At 38.4% G+C, this 20,461-nt stretch overlaps 1 protein-coding gene across 3 annotated transcripts in view; it reads left to right on the forward strand.

Annotated features, from left to right (window-relative positions):
- Window positions 1–3,081: 3,081 nt before the first annotated feature.
- p4ha2 (procollagen-proline, 2-oxoglutarate 4-dioxygenase (proline 4-hydroxylase), alpha polypeptide 2) overlaps window positions 3,082–20,461 on the forward strand; it is a 27,319-nt gene continuing 9,939 nt past the window's right edge. For 2 of the 3 annotated variants that reach the window (XM_008426898.2, XM_017308447.1), the window contains exons 1-8: window positions 3,083–3,238; window positions 8,928–9,027; window positions 9,893–9,989; window positions 12,399–12,550; window positions 14,844–14,981; window positions 16,045–16,284; window positions 18,512–18,708; window positions 19,839–20,015. In XM_008426898.2, the coding sequence (XP_008425120.1) occupies window positions 8,946–9,027; window positions 9,893–9,989; window positions 12,399–12,550; window positions 14,844–14,981; window positions 16,045–16,284; window positions 18,512–18,708; window positions 19,839–20,015 (1,083 nt within the window). In that variant the 5' untranslated portion in view covers window positions 3,083–3,238; window positions 8,928–8,945. Of the gene's footprint in view, window positions 3,239–8,927; window positions 9,028–9,892; window positions 9,990–12,398; window positions 12,551–14,843; window positions 14,982–16,044; window positions 16,285–18,511; window positions 18,709–19,838; window positions 20,016–20,461 lie in introns of all 3 variants that reach the window. The other variant, XM_017308448.1, reaches the window with a different exon arrangement.

The following is a 20,461-nucleotide window of genomic DNA, read 5'->3' on the forward strand; positions in this document are numbered from 1 at the left end:
AAMYAAAAGGGCACAAGAAATMTCTGCCTTTATTACACCAAGTGGMTTATATTCATACAATGTTATGCCTTTTGGCTTGAGAAATGCGCCAGCAACTTTTCAGCGCTTGAYGAATAAAGTTGTTGGGTGTTTAGAAGGCTGTTCTGTGTATTTGGATGACGTTGTTGTCTATTCTGATAGTTGGTCATCTCACATGGAACGACTCACTGCTTTGTTTGACCGTTTGCGGGACGCGCTTTTGACAGTAAATCCGGCCAAATGTGACTTTGCTCGAGCGACTGTTGCTTATCTTGGTCATCAAGTGGGTCAAGGTAAAGTACGTCCAGTTAGTGCAAAGGTTGAAGCGATTGGAAAATATCCACTACCAACGACTATAAAGGAACTCATGAAATTCTTGGGTTTAGTGGGATATTATAGAGCTTTCTGCAGAAACGTTTCCACTGTGGTTGCACCTCTGACAGACCTTCTGAAAAGCAATGTGAAATACATTTGGTCCTCTGTCTGTCAGCAGGCTTTTGAAGATGTGAAGATGATGCTGTGCAATTCTCCTGTCTTGTTGGCTCCTGATATGAATAAGCCTTTTCAGCTCCAGGTTGCCAGTCATGTTGGTGCAGGGGGAKTCCTTTTGCAACTGGATGACTTTTCAATTGAAAGACCTGTGAGGTTTTTTTTCTAAGAAATTTAACAAACACCAGCTGAATTATTCAGTCATTGAAAAAGAGACCCTTGCTCTTATTTGGTCTTTACAGCATTTTGAGGTTCTGTGTGGGTTCAGGGCCTCTGACTGTCTTCACAGATCACAATCCTTTGACCTTCTTGAATTCTTTTTGCTGCCCAAATCAAAGACTTGTGAGATGGTCATTGTTTCTGCAATCTTTTCCATTAGATATTATATCAAGGGGAAGGATAATGTCATCACGGATGCTTTGTCAAGAGCACCAAGTCAGTAACCTTTTCTTTCCTTCTCTTCTTGCCTGTCTAATAGTCACTTCAAGGTACCGGTCGTTGAGTTTTGGATGGGATCGGAGAGGATCTAAGTTTTGTTTCATTTCAGCTGGTCTGAGATATTGGTGCACTTAATTTTGTTTTTCCATATTTCCAGATGTTAATGCACAGGTTGCCCAGGGTTCCAGTGGGGACCCTGTCTGGAAGAGGGGGGTGTTACGGCCCAAGGCCTTTTCCTCTGGGTCTCCAACATCCATGTCTTTGGATTCTCTAATTGGTGCTGATTGGAAGTGGAGGCAGCTGGCCAGTGTCTCCAGATCCACCTTAAGACGCACCACTTCCTCTGACTGAGCAGCTCATTCTTTCTGTCTCCCTGCCACTCTCTCCCTTTCTTTCCCAACCAATTCTGATTTTTGTTAAATAAATTCCATTTTAAATTATCCCTTGTGTTGCTTCCCTTTCATTTGTTATGGTTTAAGAGCCAGACCATAACACTATAAAATCCATGGAAAGTAAGCTAAGATTAGTGGAAGGTTAAATTGAAAATGTTGCTTTTGAAAACGGTGTTGCTTTTGTGTAATTACAGCTAAAATTATTCATATTCAGAGGATATCTCACCCTCCCCCAAGTCACAATAAAATGCTTTAGCAAAGCAACGTTATCCATTGCCTTGTAATCAAGGTACTTTAAATTATAGGCCTTTTTATATCAAATCTTCTTTATTCGTGGTGGTCTTGTCTCCTATTGGTTCCACTAGCACAGAATGCAGATTATAGAGATTTAAATAGCACAGCAGAAATGAGTAGGACCTTCAACAACAGGCCATAATTAAAGCCATTTCTTTTTCTCCATCTGGCGCTCAGTCCACCCAAAAACAAGCCTCGGAAACCAGAATCCAAACTGCAAACGTGACGGCTTGCATGGATTACATTACCGTAACGAACMTAAAMGATRAACTGTAATAAGAAAAATAAAAACTTGCTTGAGAAAGCATCGCAACCCATTTTTATAGGCTCTTGGAGGAAATAACGGAGCATATATCGAGTATAAATAAATTGGGGCTGTTTGTTTAGTAAAGTGCCTTAAAATAACTAATTTTTACAACGAAAGAAAAAACTATAAATTTAACAAACGAATCCTATTTGAATAAATAAATTAAAAGAAATGGATGAATTGAATAAATAATGCAATAACTACCACTATTCCTAATATCTGCTGTTTTGTTAAATTGTATGACATAAGGATTTCATCATTTATGATGAAAACATTCTTTTGATTAGTTAAAAACTACATCAAAAGAATATCAGACATTGAGATCAAGTTAGACATGCCATGGAATCAAAGAAGTCTTACTAAAATGTTTTGACAGATCATTGAAATAATAAATTAGAACTAAAGTTACATGGAAACCGAGCTAAAATATATATTTTTAACATTTAAGAACATATGAGCTACAATCAAGACCATATAGAGGTCGTTCCAAATGTGAGGGTTAAATTATTGAATGGTATTTTGTTAACACTACATCTTCAGTAATTTAATTAAATAAAGTAAATAATTTAAGGATCTGAAATGCTATCACAGATCTTGTTTCAAGTACTTTGRGTTGAGGGGGTTTATATTATGTGCAAAATAATAGGAAAAATTTACAGGCAGCGAAAAGTGACAACAGTGACTTATTGTTCAAATAACTTAAAACAACATTGACTGCAGGAGGCGCTGTTTCTTCTGCAGCACCAAACCAACATGGAAAATAAACATATATCAGATTATTATAAACATGGCTATATCTGTTTTGAATTACTGTTTTTTGATTGGAACATCCAGTTATCTAAACCAACAAAAGGGTTGATTGTGCTGCTTTGATAGCAGAGCAGCCTATTTATTCCACATTAAGTATCTAAAAACTAAATRTAATTTTAGTATATGACAATGTCTGTATTTAAAAACAAGAGGCAAACTATTGCAATAATTTTATGGAAGAAAAAAAATCATTGACTTTGTTCTGAATGTTAATTTTATATGTTAATTTGTAAGTTGAACTTCAATATCACATTACTTACTTCAGGAGCTGCACCCAAACGCACCACAAGGGGGAAACTCTCGGTCCACAATGTCCCTGCGCATCTCTTCCTGTACTTACGGCCCAATCCTCCAGTCTGTTCTGTACGTGGCAGCGGWTCCAAACGCTTTCCCKCTGCACTATTCATAACCCCGGGGGTGCCAAGTGGATTTTCGTCCACACAAGGAAGCGTGACAGTCTTCTTTTAAAGACACCAGAGGTGTACAGAAGGTAAGCCGACACTATTAGCTTATTTGCTRCCATACAAGTTTCTCTYTACATCATTTGAATCGCTGAGCGTGTTCTGCCTCCAGAACATGCTGTGATGGTTGTTGTACAACAAGCGATGTTTCGGATTATTTCTGAACATTTCRGACCAAAAACGTTATGTAGTTCAAGTTAAACGAATACTTAATATGTAGTGATGTATGTGTTTACTTCGGAGGTGTGTTTTGCGTCATTATATGAACCAGTGAGACTGTTGCGTTACAWTATATCTCAGCGGACTGGAGGAAACTTTCAAAACTTTGCGCGAACTTTCTGATAGTTCTGATAGTCCCCCTCTTTTCTCGTAGAGGGGGGACCGTTTCACACCGTCTCTTACACACACGCTTTAATGTGAAACATTAGCACATGTTTTATTTAGTGCATAAGATGCGAGTACAAGCAGACAAACYGGAGGCTTACAGAGCGACAAGAGTTGTAAGATTTTTCTAGAAGCGACTGACCAGGACTGACGTCACCGGTCTGCTCGGACCCAGGTGAAGAGATGATGAAGAAGAAGATCCAATATACTCCAGCAAACTTTAAATGTGTAATTAATAATGAATTAAACACTCAGGTTATTCTTACATGCCAGATGAATTCTCCTGAGAAATGATAGCAGAACCTTTTTCAACAGGGCCAGAACATTTCGTAATGTTCTGGAGGAGGAGGAGGTCGAACTGATGAGCCTGGTGTGGCTCATCAAAACCAAAACATTATTGGAGGTATTTTTAACAACCCACTGTTGTTAGTTTGACTTTTCAGGAACCGGTTTATGGAAATACCACAAAAATCYGATATGTTTGAACATGTTTCATTAACCACAAAAATTGAAATTTATGTAATTTTTACTGATGCAGCAGGTCAACATGCCGAGCGAATGTGCAGAGTGAATTATTGATAAAATCAGAGCTCACATTCATTCAGTGTCATCCTTAAGATGTGCTGAATGCAGTTTGTATTCTAAACTGCATTATTGGGAATTAAACATTCTTACACCTTGATGATATTTTTTTTTTATTTCCCAGGTTGGGAAATGAAATGCAATTCGGGTCTCGAGAAATTACAAAAGGTTATTCCTGTTCACTCAGTGCTATGACTTTGCAGACTGATTGAAAGTTGAATGAAGGGAAGACGACTAAAAAAAGACATGTTGGATATAAGAACCTGAATAGCTTGTAGATCAGTTTTTGTATAAGTCAAATAAGGTACCAGGTAGCATTAAGAGGTAAGATACTGACAGTTAGRCATGGATGAGGACGCCATGTTTTCTATGAAAACCCCCACACAGTTTTCATATCTTCCGCCGAAAGCTTCTGTTTCTTTAAAACAGTTATTCAGAAAATGTCATTGGCACAGTCAGCTGATTAGTCAAATGTTTTACAGGATGACTGAAGAAAAAATAGAGTTAAAAATGTTATACAATTGGATTTTCCCTTTCTATTAAACATGTTTCAAGTTTATTGAGTTTTTAATATCTGAACAAAATAATCCAGCAAACCAGTAAAATGTCAAAGTTCTAACAGTTTTTGCTCARATAGTCCCCCAGTCRTAGATCAAACTGTCTCTGTCTGAACAAAGTGTTGTAGAGAATAAAAAGCTTGATAAAAAGCCCAGGCTTTGTTCACTTTGAGTGCAYGGCTTAATGCCATCAGAGCCCAGTTTCAGTATAAAGGTCTGTGTGTTCAGGTAAGTGATGGTGTCCCTTCTCCTCCAGCCAATTACAATGATTTTAATYGACTGTGGCAACCATTAGAAGACACACATTATATAGAGGCAACAAAAGGAAAGATGGCATCAATCTGTCAGCAGGGATTAGGCTGAAAGGCCGATGACATGCACAGTCATAGAGGGATGACGTTAGAAATACAGCCTACAGTGGGAATGAAATGCTCCTGCTAACCTTAAAAATATTCAAGCACAGCATCAAATGTTTTTCTGCTTGATTTATATTTACTGCTGCATCTTGTTATCAGTGTTGCCATGACACAGGAAAGTGTTTGRAACAACATGGCTGTGCTCATGTCCAGTTTGGTGCCTAAACATAAAATTAAACAAGGTTTGAGTCTCTGATTTAACATTTTGACTTTAAGAACATTCTGTAAACTGAAATGAGGTTAACAGATCTGAAACACTGATCTGAATGCCATTTGCATCAAAGTACAGCCAATGATGTAATCCACTTTTTTTTCTTGCCTTACTGCGTCCGTTGGTCAGGAAATGCTCACTTCCTTTCTGGACAAGTGCAGTGTTTCTGGAAGGTTCATTGCAAGATGACCTTATAACTGAGTAGATATTCATGCAAAAGTTTAGTGGAGGTGAAAATCACAGCAGTTGTTTGTTTTCTCTGGACATTCGTGTATGTTTGCCTGATTTTTGACTGAGTTTTTGTTTGTTTTATTTTGTTATTTATAATGTATTTTGATTAGGTTTTAATGATCAGTTGACACCTTCCCTGATTTGTTCCCTTCATTTTGTGCATTTTCCATACACTCATTTTTTCATACTCAATATAGTTTTCTAGTTCTTTCTAAACCTGAAGCTGAAAAGCTGTAAGTAGGAATAATTTGATGTCCAATGGTGGCAGAAAAAACCCACCATTGGACATCGAATCAAGTAAAATACCATTGAAAAATATGATTTTGGCGTCAAAAAAAGGGAACAAATCAGACATAGTTTCGTACAGTTATTTCCCTTTGCAGTCTGGCATAACATAACATAGACAGAATTACACACTTTGGAAGTCTGAAGAATAAATCAAGATCGTTAAAACTAATCTAAATTCAGTAGGATTGTTTCTTTTATTATAATCATGGTGAAAATGAAATGATAAGAAAGGTTTAAATCTGAAACTGTCATCATGTTTACAGTATCAACATGTCTGCTGTCCTGCAGTACATGCATTCATTTTACACAGGATTCTAAGCATGTGTGTGTGTGTGTGTGTGCGTGTGTGTGTGTGTGTGTGTGTGTGTGTGTGTGTGTGCAGGAGGTGGAGGTGTGATTTCCATCAGTCAGGAGAGAAGCTGCTCTTTATCGCTCTGTGTTTACACACAGTGATGGGAAGTAGCATCATTTCTCCCTTGGAGGATGAATTCTTGTCTTCAATTTCAACTATTGAATTATTGAGTGTAATGTAAATTCCTAAAATTGCAGGAAGGTGAAGGAAGTGTTTGCTTGGTGTCCTCTTATCTCAGACATTAGATCTGTTGAATGTTCTCAGAACTGGGAGGCAGTGCATTCGGGGTTTATATTCCAGCTGTTACAGAGACAGGTCATGTTCTTCTTTCTGTGTTTGCTGCAGATGTTAAAACGTTTACTGTTGGAATAAATATTTGTTCTTCAGGATCCTYGAACCCTGCTGCCGCCTCAGATTCTGTCYRCTCGGCCCTTATGTCAGCCAGTTCACCCATGTCGTCCTGAAAAAGCAGGAATCCAGCAGGTTGTTCAGGGAAATCACTGTTTTTATACTCAGACCTTTTCTCGGTTTATTCTTTAAGGAACACATGTGAAACATTAACCTCCACTCAGACTTACGAGATGGAAAAACATTTTCTTAGTGTGTGACTCATTGTTAAAAATAGAGGCCAAGTACAGCTGGTTGAAAAYRGCCAACTGTGTCTGTTTATCATATCTACCTCACTACTTATTGCTATTCCTRAGAATTTGCAGAAATGTTGGAGTTGGRACCCAGAAATATCTGGAACGCCACTTTCCTTCAGGAATGTGACCATGGGTGTTGCTGCGTGCAGCAACAGGCGAGACTATGTTTGAGCTGAGTAATCATTCTGGGTGTAAATTACTGACGGGAGGGGGGTTTGGTCGCTTCTTTTCCATTTTAGGACTGTGGCAATAATGATGTGGGCCAGCACTATTTAGATGAACCAGTCAAGTTTTTAAATGCATTTAACAGAGATGGAGAATCTGTTTTAGCTCTAATTGCATACATTTCATAAAATCATCTAAGCTGTTATAAAGCACATCAGTCACTTATGTGTAAACTGCAGCAATATTTGTAGAATATGACACATTTATGATTTGCGTTAGCTGTAAGCTATAATAAAAACAACATTGTGTAATGAATTAATCTCTGAATTAGTGAAATTCTGTTGGTGAAACTGATCTGTTTGCACTTTTATTTTTGTGTTGTTGCAAAATGCACAAAGCAAATAAAGTTTTAGAAGTCAAACAAGTTAAATCCATTGGATTTAGAAACTTGATTTAAAGCACATGTGCAGCTCTTCATGCTGGAGAAGATGGGGTCTTTTAAAAGAGAGTAAAATTGGTCTAGATATTWGAGTTTTAGTCCTTCATTGGCACCAACAGGCTSTGGCACATTCYATTGTAATAACTATAATTGTAGAGACATTTAAAGTTAAAAAGGCAGTAATAAACTCTTTCTTTGCACCGGCATAAATAGAGTTTATGTTAGCCTTTATTTAAGTCTATCAGAGAACTTTTTTKATCTACTTCCAGTGTTCACTATCGTTCCTTAGTGTGGCTTTCAGGAAAATGCTTATTTTTGTCACCCTGTGAAAAGGAATGAAAAGTTGTTTCCTTTTACAAAATAACTGATAGTATCCTTGGCAGACCTCTACAAGTGTGTACCCTGCAATTTCATTCAGGAAGCATCTTATATGTGCTGTCTTTTTAAAAATGTGTTCCTYAAATCACTGTTTTTTYYTTWWKGRWTWAMYTKSMAMMWTYYKGSYKSMAAAWTTWRKYYYYTYMWKKTTTTYTTAGCAGATTAATTGTTTGTAAAATRGCTTCTGTTCATGTTAAAAGAAAGGATGAACATTATTCCACTTCTTGTTGTTTTCTGTTTTTCTTGATTATAGAGTTGTGCAGACAGAAGTATGCGTGGCGGTGTTTGGCAGTAACAGTGTGTACGTGTTTGTATGGTTGTYACAGTCWTYGCTGAGATCCATGGTGAGGCGAAAACAAAGACACTTGAAGTGACTTTCACAAGGAAAACTTCTCTGTCTTCTGCTCCGTGAACAAAGAGTTCACACAGATCATTTTCCTTTTGGCCCAGAAAACAGTTTAAGCTTCTAAAAACATTTAAAACACAGAAAGGATTTTTTTTTTTTGCAGCTTTTTGTCCTGAAACTCAGCTTTTTGTCCTGAAACTCAACTTTTTACTTGGTTTAAGCCTCCCTCCTCTTATCAGTTTTCATCTATATTTCAGATATGGAACTTGGAATGAGGTTGGACCTTTTTTATGGCCTGTTCTAGTTTATTGCAAAATTTGGATTTTATCATGAACATTATCAACAGCCATCTGGTGGCCATATTAAGAAAGAAATAACAAAAAAACTTCCACAGACCTTTCTGTTCATGATCCAGGTGAAAAATGAAATGAGAAAATGTACTAACACGTTTCATGTTCAACTCTCCTGCAGATKAAACAAGTKTTTATTTGGAAATATTTTTAAGAGTTACTTTGTTTCTGGTTATAATTTAATGCAGAACTGGACATACAAACTGTGTTAAACACAGCAGTGTTGATACAGAAACACAATATGCTTAACTTGTATTTTAAAAACTTAATTGTAACATTTTAAAAATGTTAAAATCTCCCTGTGTAATTTTGAACTATAACGTCTTATTTTTTTCAGTCTTCTCAATATAATATRATCTGTTTCTGTYGCTAAAGGTTACTGAACTGGACAAAATGAGGAACCGTGTGTTTTGTATCTCCTGGGTTTTGCTGTGCTGCTGCTGGTCTACACATGGGGAGATCTTTACCTCCATTGGTAGGTTAAAAAGGAACTTATTTCTTTGTTTTAAAATGCTGTTTATTTATTTTTTCCTTGGTTTGCTTGCAAATACCTTATCAAACTCTTTATGGTGTATCATTTCTGAGTTACATCATGCAAACAGGCATTTTGTTTCTGCTTACTGCTATTTGCAATCTTTGGCTTGGTAACTTTTAGGCTCAGGTTATTCATGCATATCTGAATATTTAAACATTTATTTCTATTTATTATGTCTTAAATGCTGTCTTAATATTCACCGGTCATCAACGCCTACAGCTTCAAGTCGGTCAGTTATCTGTGGATAAACCTTAGATATAAACATAAATCAGATGCATTCATGTGAAATGTCTSTGCATGATTACTGTCTTTATGAATGTTTCTGTAGAACTAAACAAATATTAAAGCCATTCTTAAAGATWGAATATTATGCCTACTACAAAACGCTTTAATCAATAAAATGGTGATATCTGCTTCATTAGAGAACAGGCTTCTTGGTTCACAYGTCCCTGCTCTTATGTGAGATTACCTTGATCTGCACTGTTTGTTTATAATGGAGTCATGTAAAAAAATCTTGTACATTGTGCATTACATTTGCACTTTCCTGATTGATTTCTGTGTTTAACGTTCTGCCTTTATAAATGAAATGCACTCTGTATTCCTCAACGCTTTATGGRTTAGTTTTCGGTTGTGGTTTGGTCACTGCTCCACAGTATGGAACTGAGGATTTATTTTATTCCAGTCAGATGTACATGGAGATATGCATGCTAAAAGATAAAGTAAAGCTTTAATAAAAACAGAGTAATGATGGCACCTTTATCTGACTTTACAAATCAAGATTATGTWTACATYTTTGTCTCTGCAGGACAAATGACTGATCTAATCCACACAGAAAAGGAGCTGGTCCAGTCTCTGAGGGAATACATCAAAGCAGAGGAGTCTAAACTGGCTGCTGTCAAAAGGTACTTTATAAACCCTGTGACTTTAAATGGTCACTATTTTGAAATGATGTACAGTTTTGTTTAAGTTCACAACCCTTAAACTTCACCACATTGTTTATGATCCATGTTAGGGCTGTTGTAAACGATTATTTTAGTAATCGAGTAATCTATAGATTTTTCTTACGATTAATCGAGTAATCGGATAAAAACAATTATGAAATAAATTATTGGTAAATCTTCCATAACACCAGTGTTACTATCGGATATCAACATCAGTCTATTTTTTCCACATTTGAGCTTCCCTACCAGTTACGTTTTTGTAGACCGGGGGAGCAATACGGGATATTTACGGCTCCTCCGTTCAGAAACTCATCTACCAGCCATGTTCCGCCTCCCGTTTGTTCAGACCGGGATGATATAAGTTTATTGTGCGGTTCGTCCGTAAAGCTGCTCTTACCCTGTAAGCATCAACCCTCAGCCGCCCGCCGTGTTCAGTCTCTCCGCTCACCTGTAGAAATCCTCCTCAGCTTCTTCCCGCCGTTCAACCAGCAGCTCCGGAGCAGAAAGGCTGCCGGACTCCCGGCATCGCGCCGGTCATTTTAAGGATGTTTATTGGTCCCACAAAAACGATGAAAACCCGGAATTATCACCAATCAGTAAAATCCCCGCGGGCCGAACTTGAAGATTGGACGTTATGCCGCTAACACGTAGCTTCCGTCAACAACTCAGAGGCGGAAGTCAGAGCTCCGCGCAACGCARATAATGTTCCGGCTGAAACACGGTGCGCTAAATGATAAAACATAAATTAACGAAGCTTCGAGGCAGGTCAATTTTCCTCGAAGAATTTTAATAATCGAGGTACTCGAATCACTCGAGGAATCGTTTCAGCCCTAGATCCAACCACAGACATCAATTTACTGTAATAAAGCTTTTCCTGGGTAGACCAACATAGAGCTTAATTGTAAAGAAAAACATAAAATGAAACATAAAACCATTTGTATTTGCATCCTCTTTACTTTGATACCAATTAAAGGAATTTAGCCCAACCAGCTACCTTTACAAAACCTCCAAGGTTTTAAATAACTTAATCTAATCTAACTGCTGTCCTGTGAAGGYTTCAGTCTATGGMGGCATATTTGTGTCGTTTTTACATKWMWGATTMAAGATGATATGGCAGCAAGACRCCACTTCTCTGAGTGAGTTGCACTTCATGTTTAAAGTGCAGATTTGTAACTTTTTAAAATTGTTTTAACAGATGAAGTAAAAACAGTTACTCTAAATTAATTAAACWATTTTTTTCTCACTAATATTGTCATGTTGATTCTGTAAACACTGGGGGCATTCCCAACAGCATGAGGCCTCCTCTGTTATTGATGGAAATATGTCATATTCACCCAATAGGAAGGAGCATTTTCTTGCTAAGTTATGAAGGAAAGTTGTGTAAGTAACAGCGCGAACGGAGAGTAACAAAACAAAATGAACCTGACGGCGGGAGACAGCATTCATACTCAACACGTTTGTGACATTCAGTGTGTAATTTGGGTGTAGCTCACTGCTTTTTGTTTTGGATGTTAGAAATGATGCACAGACTGAATTACAGCAGGTGTAGTTCATATTCTGGCTCCATTTTGAGCTGGAATGTGAAGAGGGAGACGGTGAGGAATTTGACGACGAAATGGCGGATCAATCATTTATTTTAGAAAGTAAGAAATAGAAGCATGAAGAGGAAGATGAGGCTCTTGTACGGGTGCAGGTGGCTGTCGGGTCCAGATCACCACTGGGTCAGGCAGCGGCGCCGCTGTGCAGCCTGGAACATGCTAACAGTGTGGCAGTAACAAAAACAAACAGKTTCCAGCTACGGTGAAYACCTGGGATCCTGGGATGAGTCCAGGTATTCATTCTAAAAGCCAGGAAAAAGGCATTAAAGACAAGTTATTAGGGAAGAGACACATAGAAGTGGAAGAAATGTACAYATGTTTTTGTCCCTTAATTTTMTTAGAAATAAACTTATACAATTGTGTTGTTTGCTATATKTGTAGACATGTTTTAGACAGTTTACAGAATGCATTGCCATTTTAAACTATGGAAGTGATTTGTGYCCATACTCACATGTYTGTGAGTTTTACAGTGAGAAAATAAAAGTTTTTTCCAACTTGGATTTTATGTTTTTATGTGACTTGGCATCAAATACACAAGYACTATATSTCTAGATTATCAAAAATAACTTTTCATTCATAGTTATGGTTGTGATGAAAAAGCGTTTTTACCGGGCAGTATRAAGGTAAAATTAAAATGAGTCAGAAACAATCATATATTATCTGGACCCACAGAGTTATTGAACAAACCTATGAACATAGGAGTCACAGTTGTGAAAGGTTTCTTGCCTTTGTGTTTGTTGAAGTAGAGAGTGTTTCTATTTCTGTTTACTAGCTGGGCTAGCAAACTCGATGCTCTCACAAGATTATCCACTTCGGACCCTGAGGGCTACCTGGCCCACCCAGTGAACGCCTACAAACTGATGAAGAGGCTCAACACTGAGTGGTCTGAACTGGAGAGCCTGGTGCTCCAGAATCCCTCCGATGGTAAGGAGCTGCCTCTGCTGATGTGACACAGTAACTAACTAACCAACAATTCTTCTTYAGATTATTAGACTTAATCATCTTTAATTTATTGGAGCCACATCTGAATCCAGTTTTTCTACTTTTTGACATAATTTCTTCCTTTTCATGTGCAAAGCAGCATTTGCTCCCTTTGATGTTGCCTGATAGAGAGAGATTGGAGCTGCAAACTGGAAAAATCCAGAAGGATGTAAGCAGAGCCATCCCAGCCTTGGCTGCAGMCTGGAAATATCTGCTGTGCAGCTTTGTTCAAAAGTTCCTTTCCCCAATGAACAGTWGAAGTTGTCATGTTTTGACTGCAGCTGTTCCTCATCTGAGCATACTTTGGCCGTGTTCTCACATTGGGTGTGTGTGCGTGTTAGGACACAGGCCTTTATCTGTGTGAGACACTGAAACAGAGCTTAAAAAGGAATCTGTTGACGTGGCTGTGCAGCAAATAGGCTTAATGCAAATCCTGGAAATGTCACCACTTGGTACCAAATGTCTTTTAGTTCGGCATGTGATCTTTTAAGTTAAAACATCCATGTTTTGTCCTGAGCAAAACACATGCATGTATGTAAATTTTACTTACTAGTTGAAAAGCAAGTTAGGTAAAGGAAAAATAAACGCAACCAGATCTAGTTATAAATGGAGAGCTGCATTTTAATACATTAGAATTCAATTGGAATTGAAAGTACCGTATTTTCCGCTCTATAAGGCACCTAAAAACCTTCAATTTCCTCAAAAGCCGACAGTGTGCCTAATAATCCCGGGCGCCTTATATATGGACTAATATTGAGCCACAACAGGTCTAGCAACTACGGTAAGCAGCCGCCGACTTCATTTTCCCCCGTAGAAGAAGAAGCGTGCAGTGCATGCTGGGATAGTTGTCAGAATGTATTATTAGTATTAGTATTATCATACTTAATAAAGTATGATAATACATTTAAAGCCAGGGGGGCGGAGGAGCGGTGGAAGAGAGACAGAGACCGCGGCGGCAGCGTGTTGGTCGAACTGCAGCGTCTGTTCTGCCTTATATATGAAAAAAGTTTTAAAATAGGCCATTTATTGAAGGTGCGCCTTGTGGTGTGGAAAATACGGTAAGTCTAATATATATAGGTTTCTGCTGATTTTGAGAATGCCTTCCAACTATTAACAGTCCAGAATGTGATTTCTTAGAAAATGTAAATATTACCAGACCTCTAGCAACTTGCATTATGTTCTTCACTCTTCCTCCATATGAAAAGAGGACTTTTGGTCACTGAGCAACCTTCCAGGCCTTTTTCTCTCAGGTATAAGCCTTATGAGATTCTCACTGAGTAAAAACACAGTGTTTAGTCACATGACCACTTTGGTCCATGTCGTAGAAACATCTGTATGTGGTGACTGTACCGAGTCCAGCTGCAGTCCATGTGTTGAGGATCAGCCTCAAACATTTCAGTTGGTTTTGTTTCACAATCCCCAGCACTGAGGCTGTGGTTATTCCTGCTTTTTCCTTCCGCTCAACTTTCTGTTTATTTGCTTGGATACTGCTCTCTGTGAGCAGCTAGCTCCTTCAGCTTTGATGTTGTGTCCTCCCTGTGGTTCCCCATTCATGTATGAAAGTAACTTTTTATTGATCCGTCCTACTGTGATTTTGTTTTTTCAGTAGCTGTGGTCCATAACAAAAATACATGCTCTTAATATGTCAATAAATTTGTAATTCATCTGAGCAATTTTCCCTGTTGACTCAAACCTCTGGAATAAATGAACCTTGATGATTCTTAGTCATTCAGATTCACTTGGACAGTAATGAAACAGTCATTGTGGAGCATAGCTGGACTAAACCCTCTAAATACTTTAGGCTTCTGCTAATAGTTCCACAAATAAGTTGTAGATAATTTAGTTTGCTGTTAACCTCCTTTTATTATTCACCCACATGTGTGTTTCATCACAGCAGGTAGAACTGGACACAGATCTGTTCCACACTGTGTGTGTTAGAGGAATGTCTAAGAGGTGAAAATGATTTCAGTTGGGTTCAATCTTCTCAAGATTCATGTGTAGCTCTGGTTATGAACTCGCTGCTCCACAGCTGAGCTGAACGATATAAAAGCCAGCTGGGAAAGTTAATGCAGGAGTGGCATCACACTTCTCCCATTACATAGTGGCTTCATAAACCCTGAGCTGCAGGAGGCAAACAAGAAGTACTACTGCTTTTATGGGCTCATTTTAAGTTATTGTTTTCTTTTTTTTTCTTTTCACTAAGTTGTGATTTTTTACAATCTTGCTGTTTTCCCAGGTTTCATCGGCAACATCTCCGTACACAGGCAGTACTTTCCTGATGCAGAGGATGAGACCGGTGCTGCCAAGGCTCTGATGCGTCTTCAGGACACGTATCAACTGGATTCAGAAGCGTTCTCCAAAGGAAAACTGCCTGGTAATTAAATAGCTGRAAACGGTTGTGTAACAGTGTATTTATGTCTATAAAGGATGATTCTTTATTGGTGTTTTCACCGTCCATATTTCCTCAGTCTCTTATTAGTTACTGATGCTTTGAAGATGAGCTATAGCCGGATAATGCAGAACAGTTTGAGGTAGAAACAATTTTGCAAGGAGGACACAGAAACAAAAGCTGACCAACTAAAACAAATTATTTTTATTTAAAAACTTTTCTGTAGAGGATTATTGGGATRTAAACACAGTAGATGCAGGCAATTTGACTGCAGAAAGAGGAGACCGGCCTTTGAATGCTCACTTGTTGCCATGGTTTTAATATTACCTAGAATATTGAGAGAGTACTACAACTGTTAGTCACAGCATGATAAAAAAAAGTTATGCTACCAAACTGACATTAGTGACCCATTAATGAGTCAAAGGCGTTACATGCAGGTGAGTGGATAAACAATAAGAAAATGTCTCAAAGCTTCAGGGGCCAGATATCACTCAGCAGCAGTTAAAACAGTTTTGTTGTTGGTAAGTTTATCAGGGAAGGTAGAGTCCCACCTTAATGAGACAAACATATCCATGGTGAAAAAGAGTTCTCCTAAAATGTAAGTTTTCAAAACAAGCAAAACAGAATTCATATTTAGTGCAGCCATTAGCTGAAATTAAAAGTGCAGCAGGTTGAACCAGAGGTAGTATGAAGTACAAAGACACAGAGCTAAAAATCAAACCTCTGACATCTGCAGATGCTCTAAAGCTGCATGTGGGAGTAGCGGCTGGTGGAGAGAGGTTATCTGTTCTGACAGCGAGTTGTAAATGATTTTATTAGGCTAATTGTAAATAGTTTAAATAGAATATAATCATGTWTTCTTGCCATCTTATCAGAGGGACTGATAATCCCTCTSTTTCTTATTCAAYACAAATAAAACCACTTCAGAGACACCATGAAGTTARAGAAGTCAGGAATGTAGATGAAAACMGGCCGGAATAAACTGTTATTCTAARTATTGCTAAAAAATACCWTGACATGTTRACAGTTTTAATGAATTCTCCTCCAGGTGTTCACTCCAACGCTGTCCTGACCGTGGATGATTGCTTCGACATGGGAAAGACGGCCTACAACGACGCRGACTATTACCATGCCGTTCTGTGGTTTCAGCAGGCGCTGAAACAGCTGGAYGACGGAGAGGAAGCTGTGGTCACCAAGGCAGAGATCCTGGACTACCTCAGTTACTCTGTTTACCAAATGGGTGACATACCTCGGGCCATCGAGCTCACGCGCCGCCTTGTGGCCGTCGGTAAGTCGTGAGAACAATAAACCGATTCAGCCACCCTGACGAAAAGATGGGGAGTTTTAATCCTTAAGTCACAAACCGCCCTGTGATCAGAGTGGGGGTTTAGCTTCATGCTAGTGCAGAAGGGTGTTGTCCAGGCTTTGTGGTTTTAAATTGTTATTTCTGCTGTGTAGGCTCTTTGGACAGCTGCAGGCCACTCACTTAGAGCTGTGGTGTCCTGGGTTACGCGTTGGGTGAAAAGAATTGACTAGAGTACTTTCAGCMGACGTACTTTCGGCCAGAAACTAGAGCAAAAATAACTCGATGAACATTTAATTTCCCAGGACAGCTCACACACAGAAAACTGTCAGTTTTTCCCCTCAGCTTTTGCTTTCAGTGCATTTCATTCCGATTAGCAGAAAGTAAAACATTGCAGTTTTATTGTTAATAAAAATTAGGCCAGATCTGGTGGTGAGGGACTCCAGTCTCTTTTCTTACCCTCATTATTGATGCATAATCAGTTAGATAATTATGTTAATTTCTGCATTATTGGGAGTTAACCATTCATCTCTAAACTGACTAATTGGTTCTTTCTGCCAAACATTTTATTAGGAGACCATATAAATCCATATACACATGAAAACAAACACTCCAACATATGGGACTGTGAATTAATAATGTTTTGTTTTTAAACATTTCATATGTAAAGGAAAGAAACCAAAAGTCATCAGAATGACAGCTGGACTCTACATGGACAGGCAAATATAAACAATAAATGGATGTTTACTTCCCCCTGCTGGCCATTGGAGCACTTTACAAAAACTTTTACCATGTTTTACTGTAGGCATACAGTGGGCCAGATACTCATGGTAAGCTTAATTATTTTATGCTTTAAGGTGAACATAAATGATGGGGACGTGAAAAGTTTAGTATGGAAAAGTTTGAAATATTTAGATGAATAATGTTTCACGTGCTGGAAGTAAATCCTTTTTTTTGTCGTTTCCTTTGCCCCATCATGAACCCTGAACACAGGAAACTGCTTCTGGTCTTAATGAAGCTGATGTTTCTGTAAAAATACTTATTTAAACTCTACCAAGAATTGTAATGGATTTACCTTGACATCATCTAGCCCCAGGTCATAACAGCAATAATTGTACATGAAATTAACTTTAACCTTTTTGAGAAGTTATTTGGTTATTCGGACATAAATGAACTTTCTGTTTAGGTCACTATTGTTCTATTTTGCTATATAATACCCAGCCTTATGTACAAGGGTCTTCCAGATTGCCGTTCCACCGTTTGCTCACCTTTTAATTTAATACAGAATTAATGTATTTTCCATAAATACCACTAGAGGGCAGACCAGTCCATCCATCCATCTATTTTCTTTACACCCTTGTCCCTTAATGGGGTCGGGAGGGTTGCTGGTGCCCATCTCCAGCTAACGTACCGGGCGAGAGGCGGGGTCACCCTGGACAGGTCGCCGGTCTGTCGCAGGGCAACACAGAGACACACAGGACAAACAACCATGCACACACACACTCACACCTAGGGGCAATTTAGACAGACCAATTAACCTGACAGTCATGTTTTTGGACTGTGKGAGGAAACCGGAGTACCCGGAGAAAACTCACGCATGCACAGGGAGAACATGCAAACTCCATGCAGAAAGACCCAGAACCTTCTTGCTGCAAGGCAACAGCTCTACCAGCTGCATCACTGTGCGGCAGACCAGTCCTTCAAGTCAAATCTGCAGATAAAAAAGTAGTAAAGTTTAATGAAGTATTCTTCAATATATTTTAAAGTTGACCAAAATGATTAAAGTAATCTAGTTGTTAGCCTGATTGTAAGATCTGACCATTTTTCTGCTTGCTTTATATTTTATAGTCCCTGAATGTATGAGAAGTTCTCATAATCTGTGCAGATTTTATTATTATTATTTCTCTCTTGATATGAACATCCGTTTTGTTAAATAGTAATCTGAAGAGAATTACATCTAAAGAGATTAAGTTTCATYTTTGATCATCTGCACCATACAGCGCTTAATGAAATAAACTCACTTCACAAAAAATATGAAAATAACCTTTGTCCCCTTTTTTTWAATTAAATCTTGCATTTCACAGTGTCAGATTCATGGCTTCGCTTTGTTTCAGAAGACATAATRGAAGTTGGGAAACCYAAATTAGTCAGATTGGCAGGTTTTCTGATTGCTTATTGAGATGCTAACAATGCATCCTTTCTCCACTGACAGACCCCAGCCATGAGAGGGCAGGAGGAAACCTGCGTTACTTTGAGCGGCTGCTGTCCAAACAGCTCAATGAGATGAACCAGGCCTATCAGCCGGCCTCTGAGGAGCCCATCCAGCTGGGGACTTACACCCGACCGAAAGACCATCTGCCAGAGAGGGAGTCCTACGAGGCTTTGTGCAGAGGAGAGGGGCTCCAGATGGTGAGATTTGGACTTTTCATGATGTCTTTATCAGAGAAAACAGGTGTCCAAGAATCACTGATAGGACAGAACAGTCCTCTCAGTCAACCTTCTGGTTTAACAAAATAAGAGTGGAGCTCACCTATGTGTTCAGTCTATGCAATCCCAACAAACTTCATGCAATAGAAATGGAGAATAACTCATTCCTAACCGTTTAAAGAAAACATTATTCTAAGGATAAAATAACTGTCAACACATGGATGAGCTCCAGTTTTTTTGTTCATCATCCAGTGAGGTTGTGACATGACTTTACTATAGTTTCAGTGATTTTTTTTACACCTGTTTCAGGTTAACTGTGGTTAATTATGACTTTGAAGACATACGAGGTCTTGARGTCTCTTATGTTTCTACTCACACCACATTAAGACAAGCACCAGTGTGCTCCAGTATTTCCTGTTTGCCATTTTCTTCAAATAAGTCCTGAACTGAAAGGTTTTTTTCAGTGTTTTGACTGACTGAAAAGGTTTGTGAACACTAAATAACTTCCTGATTTGTGCCAACTAATATTTTTCTCTGTTTTGTTGACAGAGAGGAGAACTGCAAAATTCTTTGATTTCTTATAATTAACTGTGGATTCAGTTATTTATATATTGAAAATATTAAACCTACTCCTATTTGCCAGATATCAGCATGTTGCCGTGTGAACAGACGTCTCATTTACCTGCTGTCTGGTGTAATCACATCCCCAATTCTCAGTCTTTGTGCCTCTTCTGAGTCATGGTGAAGTTTAAAATTAAGAGAGAATAAAGAAGTATGAGTATGTTTTTAAATATTCAGGTAAAATTAGCTGCACAGTATAGATGGGAATCCCAAATTAAAATGCTAAAAATTATTAGTAAAATTCACTTTCCAAACCTGCTAAAGTGATATCATACTAACTTACGCATTTTAAACGGTTTCATAATCACACGCATCAATTATGCAAGATTGTTTGCACGTTTTGTCTGAAAAATAAAGACAAATCATGACAAAATAAACGTTTTACTGGAATATTTTCAGTAAAGTGCAGAAAGGCAGTTAAATGATATTCCTCAGCATRTCATTACTAGTGATTTTATATGGTTAGACTTATTTTTTTGCATTTCTCTCAGACTGAAGCGAGGAGGAGTCGTTTGTTTTGTCGCCACCAAGATGGCCGTGGGAACCCTCGCCTCCTGCTGAAGCCGATGAAGGAAGAGGACGAGTGGGACAGCCCCCACATTGTTCGCTACCTGGAGATGCTGTCAGATGAAGAAATTGAAAAAATTAAAGAGCTGGCTAAACCCAGGGTGAGATGAACAATAATGAATTAAAACTACAGATCATTTGTCAGCGTTTCACCTTATAGTTGCCTGGAAAGGCGACTTGCAGATGTGGATCTTATCTGTTGAAGGAATTGTTTAAATCACTACAGCCTTTTCTGTAAACAGGAAATAGATAAATATAAATTATTTGGGAACTTTACTTTACAGATTATACCTCATTCAGATTAATAAAAAGCTCTGTTTYGTTCTTCAKGAGAACAAGTGTTTACATGCCTCAGATCAAAAGAAACATTTTAACTTTAACACTTTGCAGTTGAGGTCTAAATGGCCGTCCCAGTCTCTCTTCTCTGTGCGTCAGCGCTCGCTATGAAGCCATGCAGCATATTGGCCTCCCTCAACGGGCCACATTGACGGTACAAATCAGGAGTGCCCAGGTCCAGTTCTCCAGACTGCAACTTTTACATGCATCC

The sequence above is a fragment of the Poecilia reticulata genome, linkage group LG14, assembly GCF_000633615.1.
Source record: "Poecilia reticulata strain Guanapo linkage group LG14, Guppy_female_1.0+MT, whole genome shotgun sequence".
In the NCBI taxonomy this organism is placed as follows: Eukaryota; Metazoa; Chordata; class Actinopteri; order Cyprinodontiformes; family Poeciliidae; genus Poecilia; species Poecilia reticulata.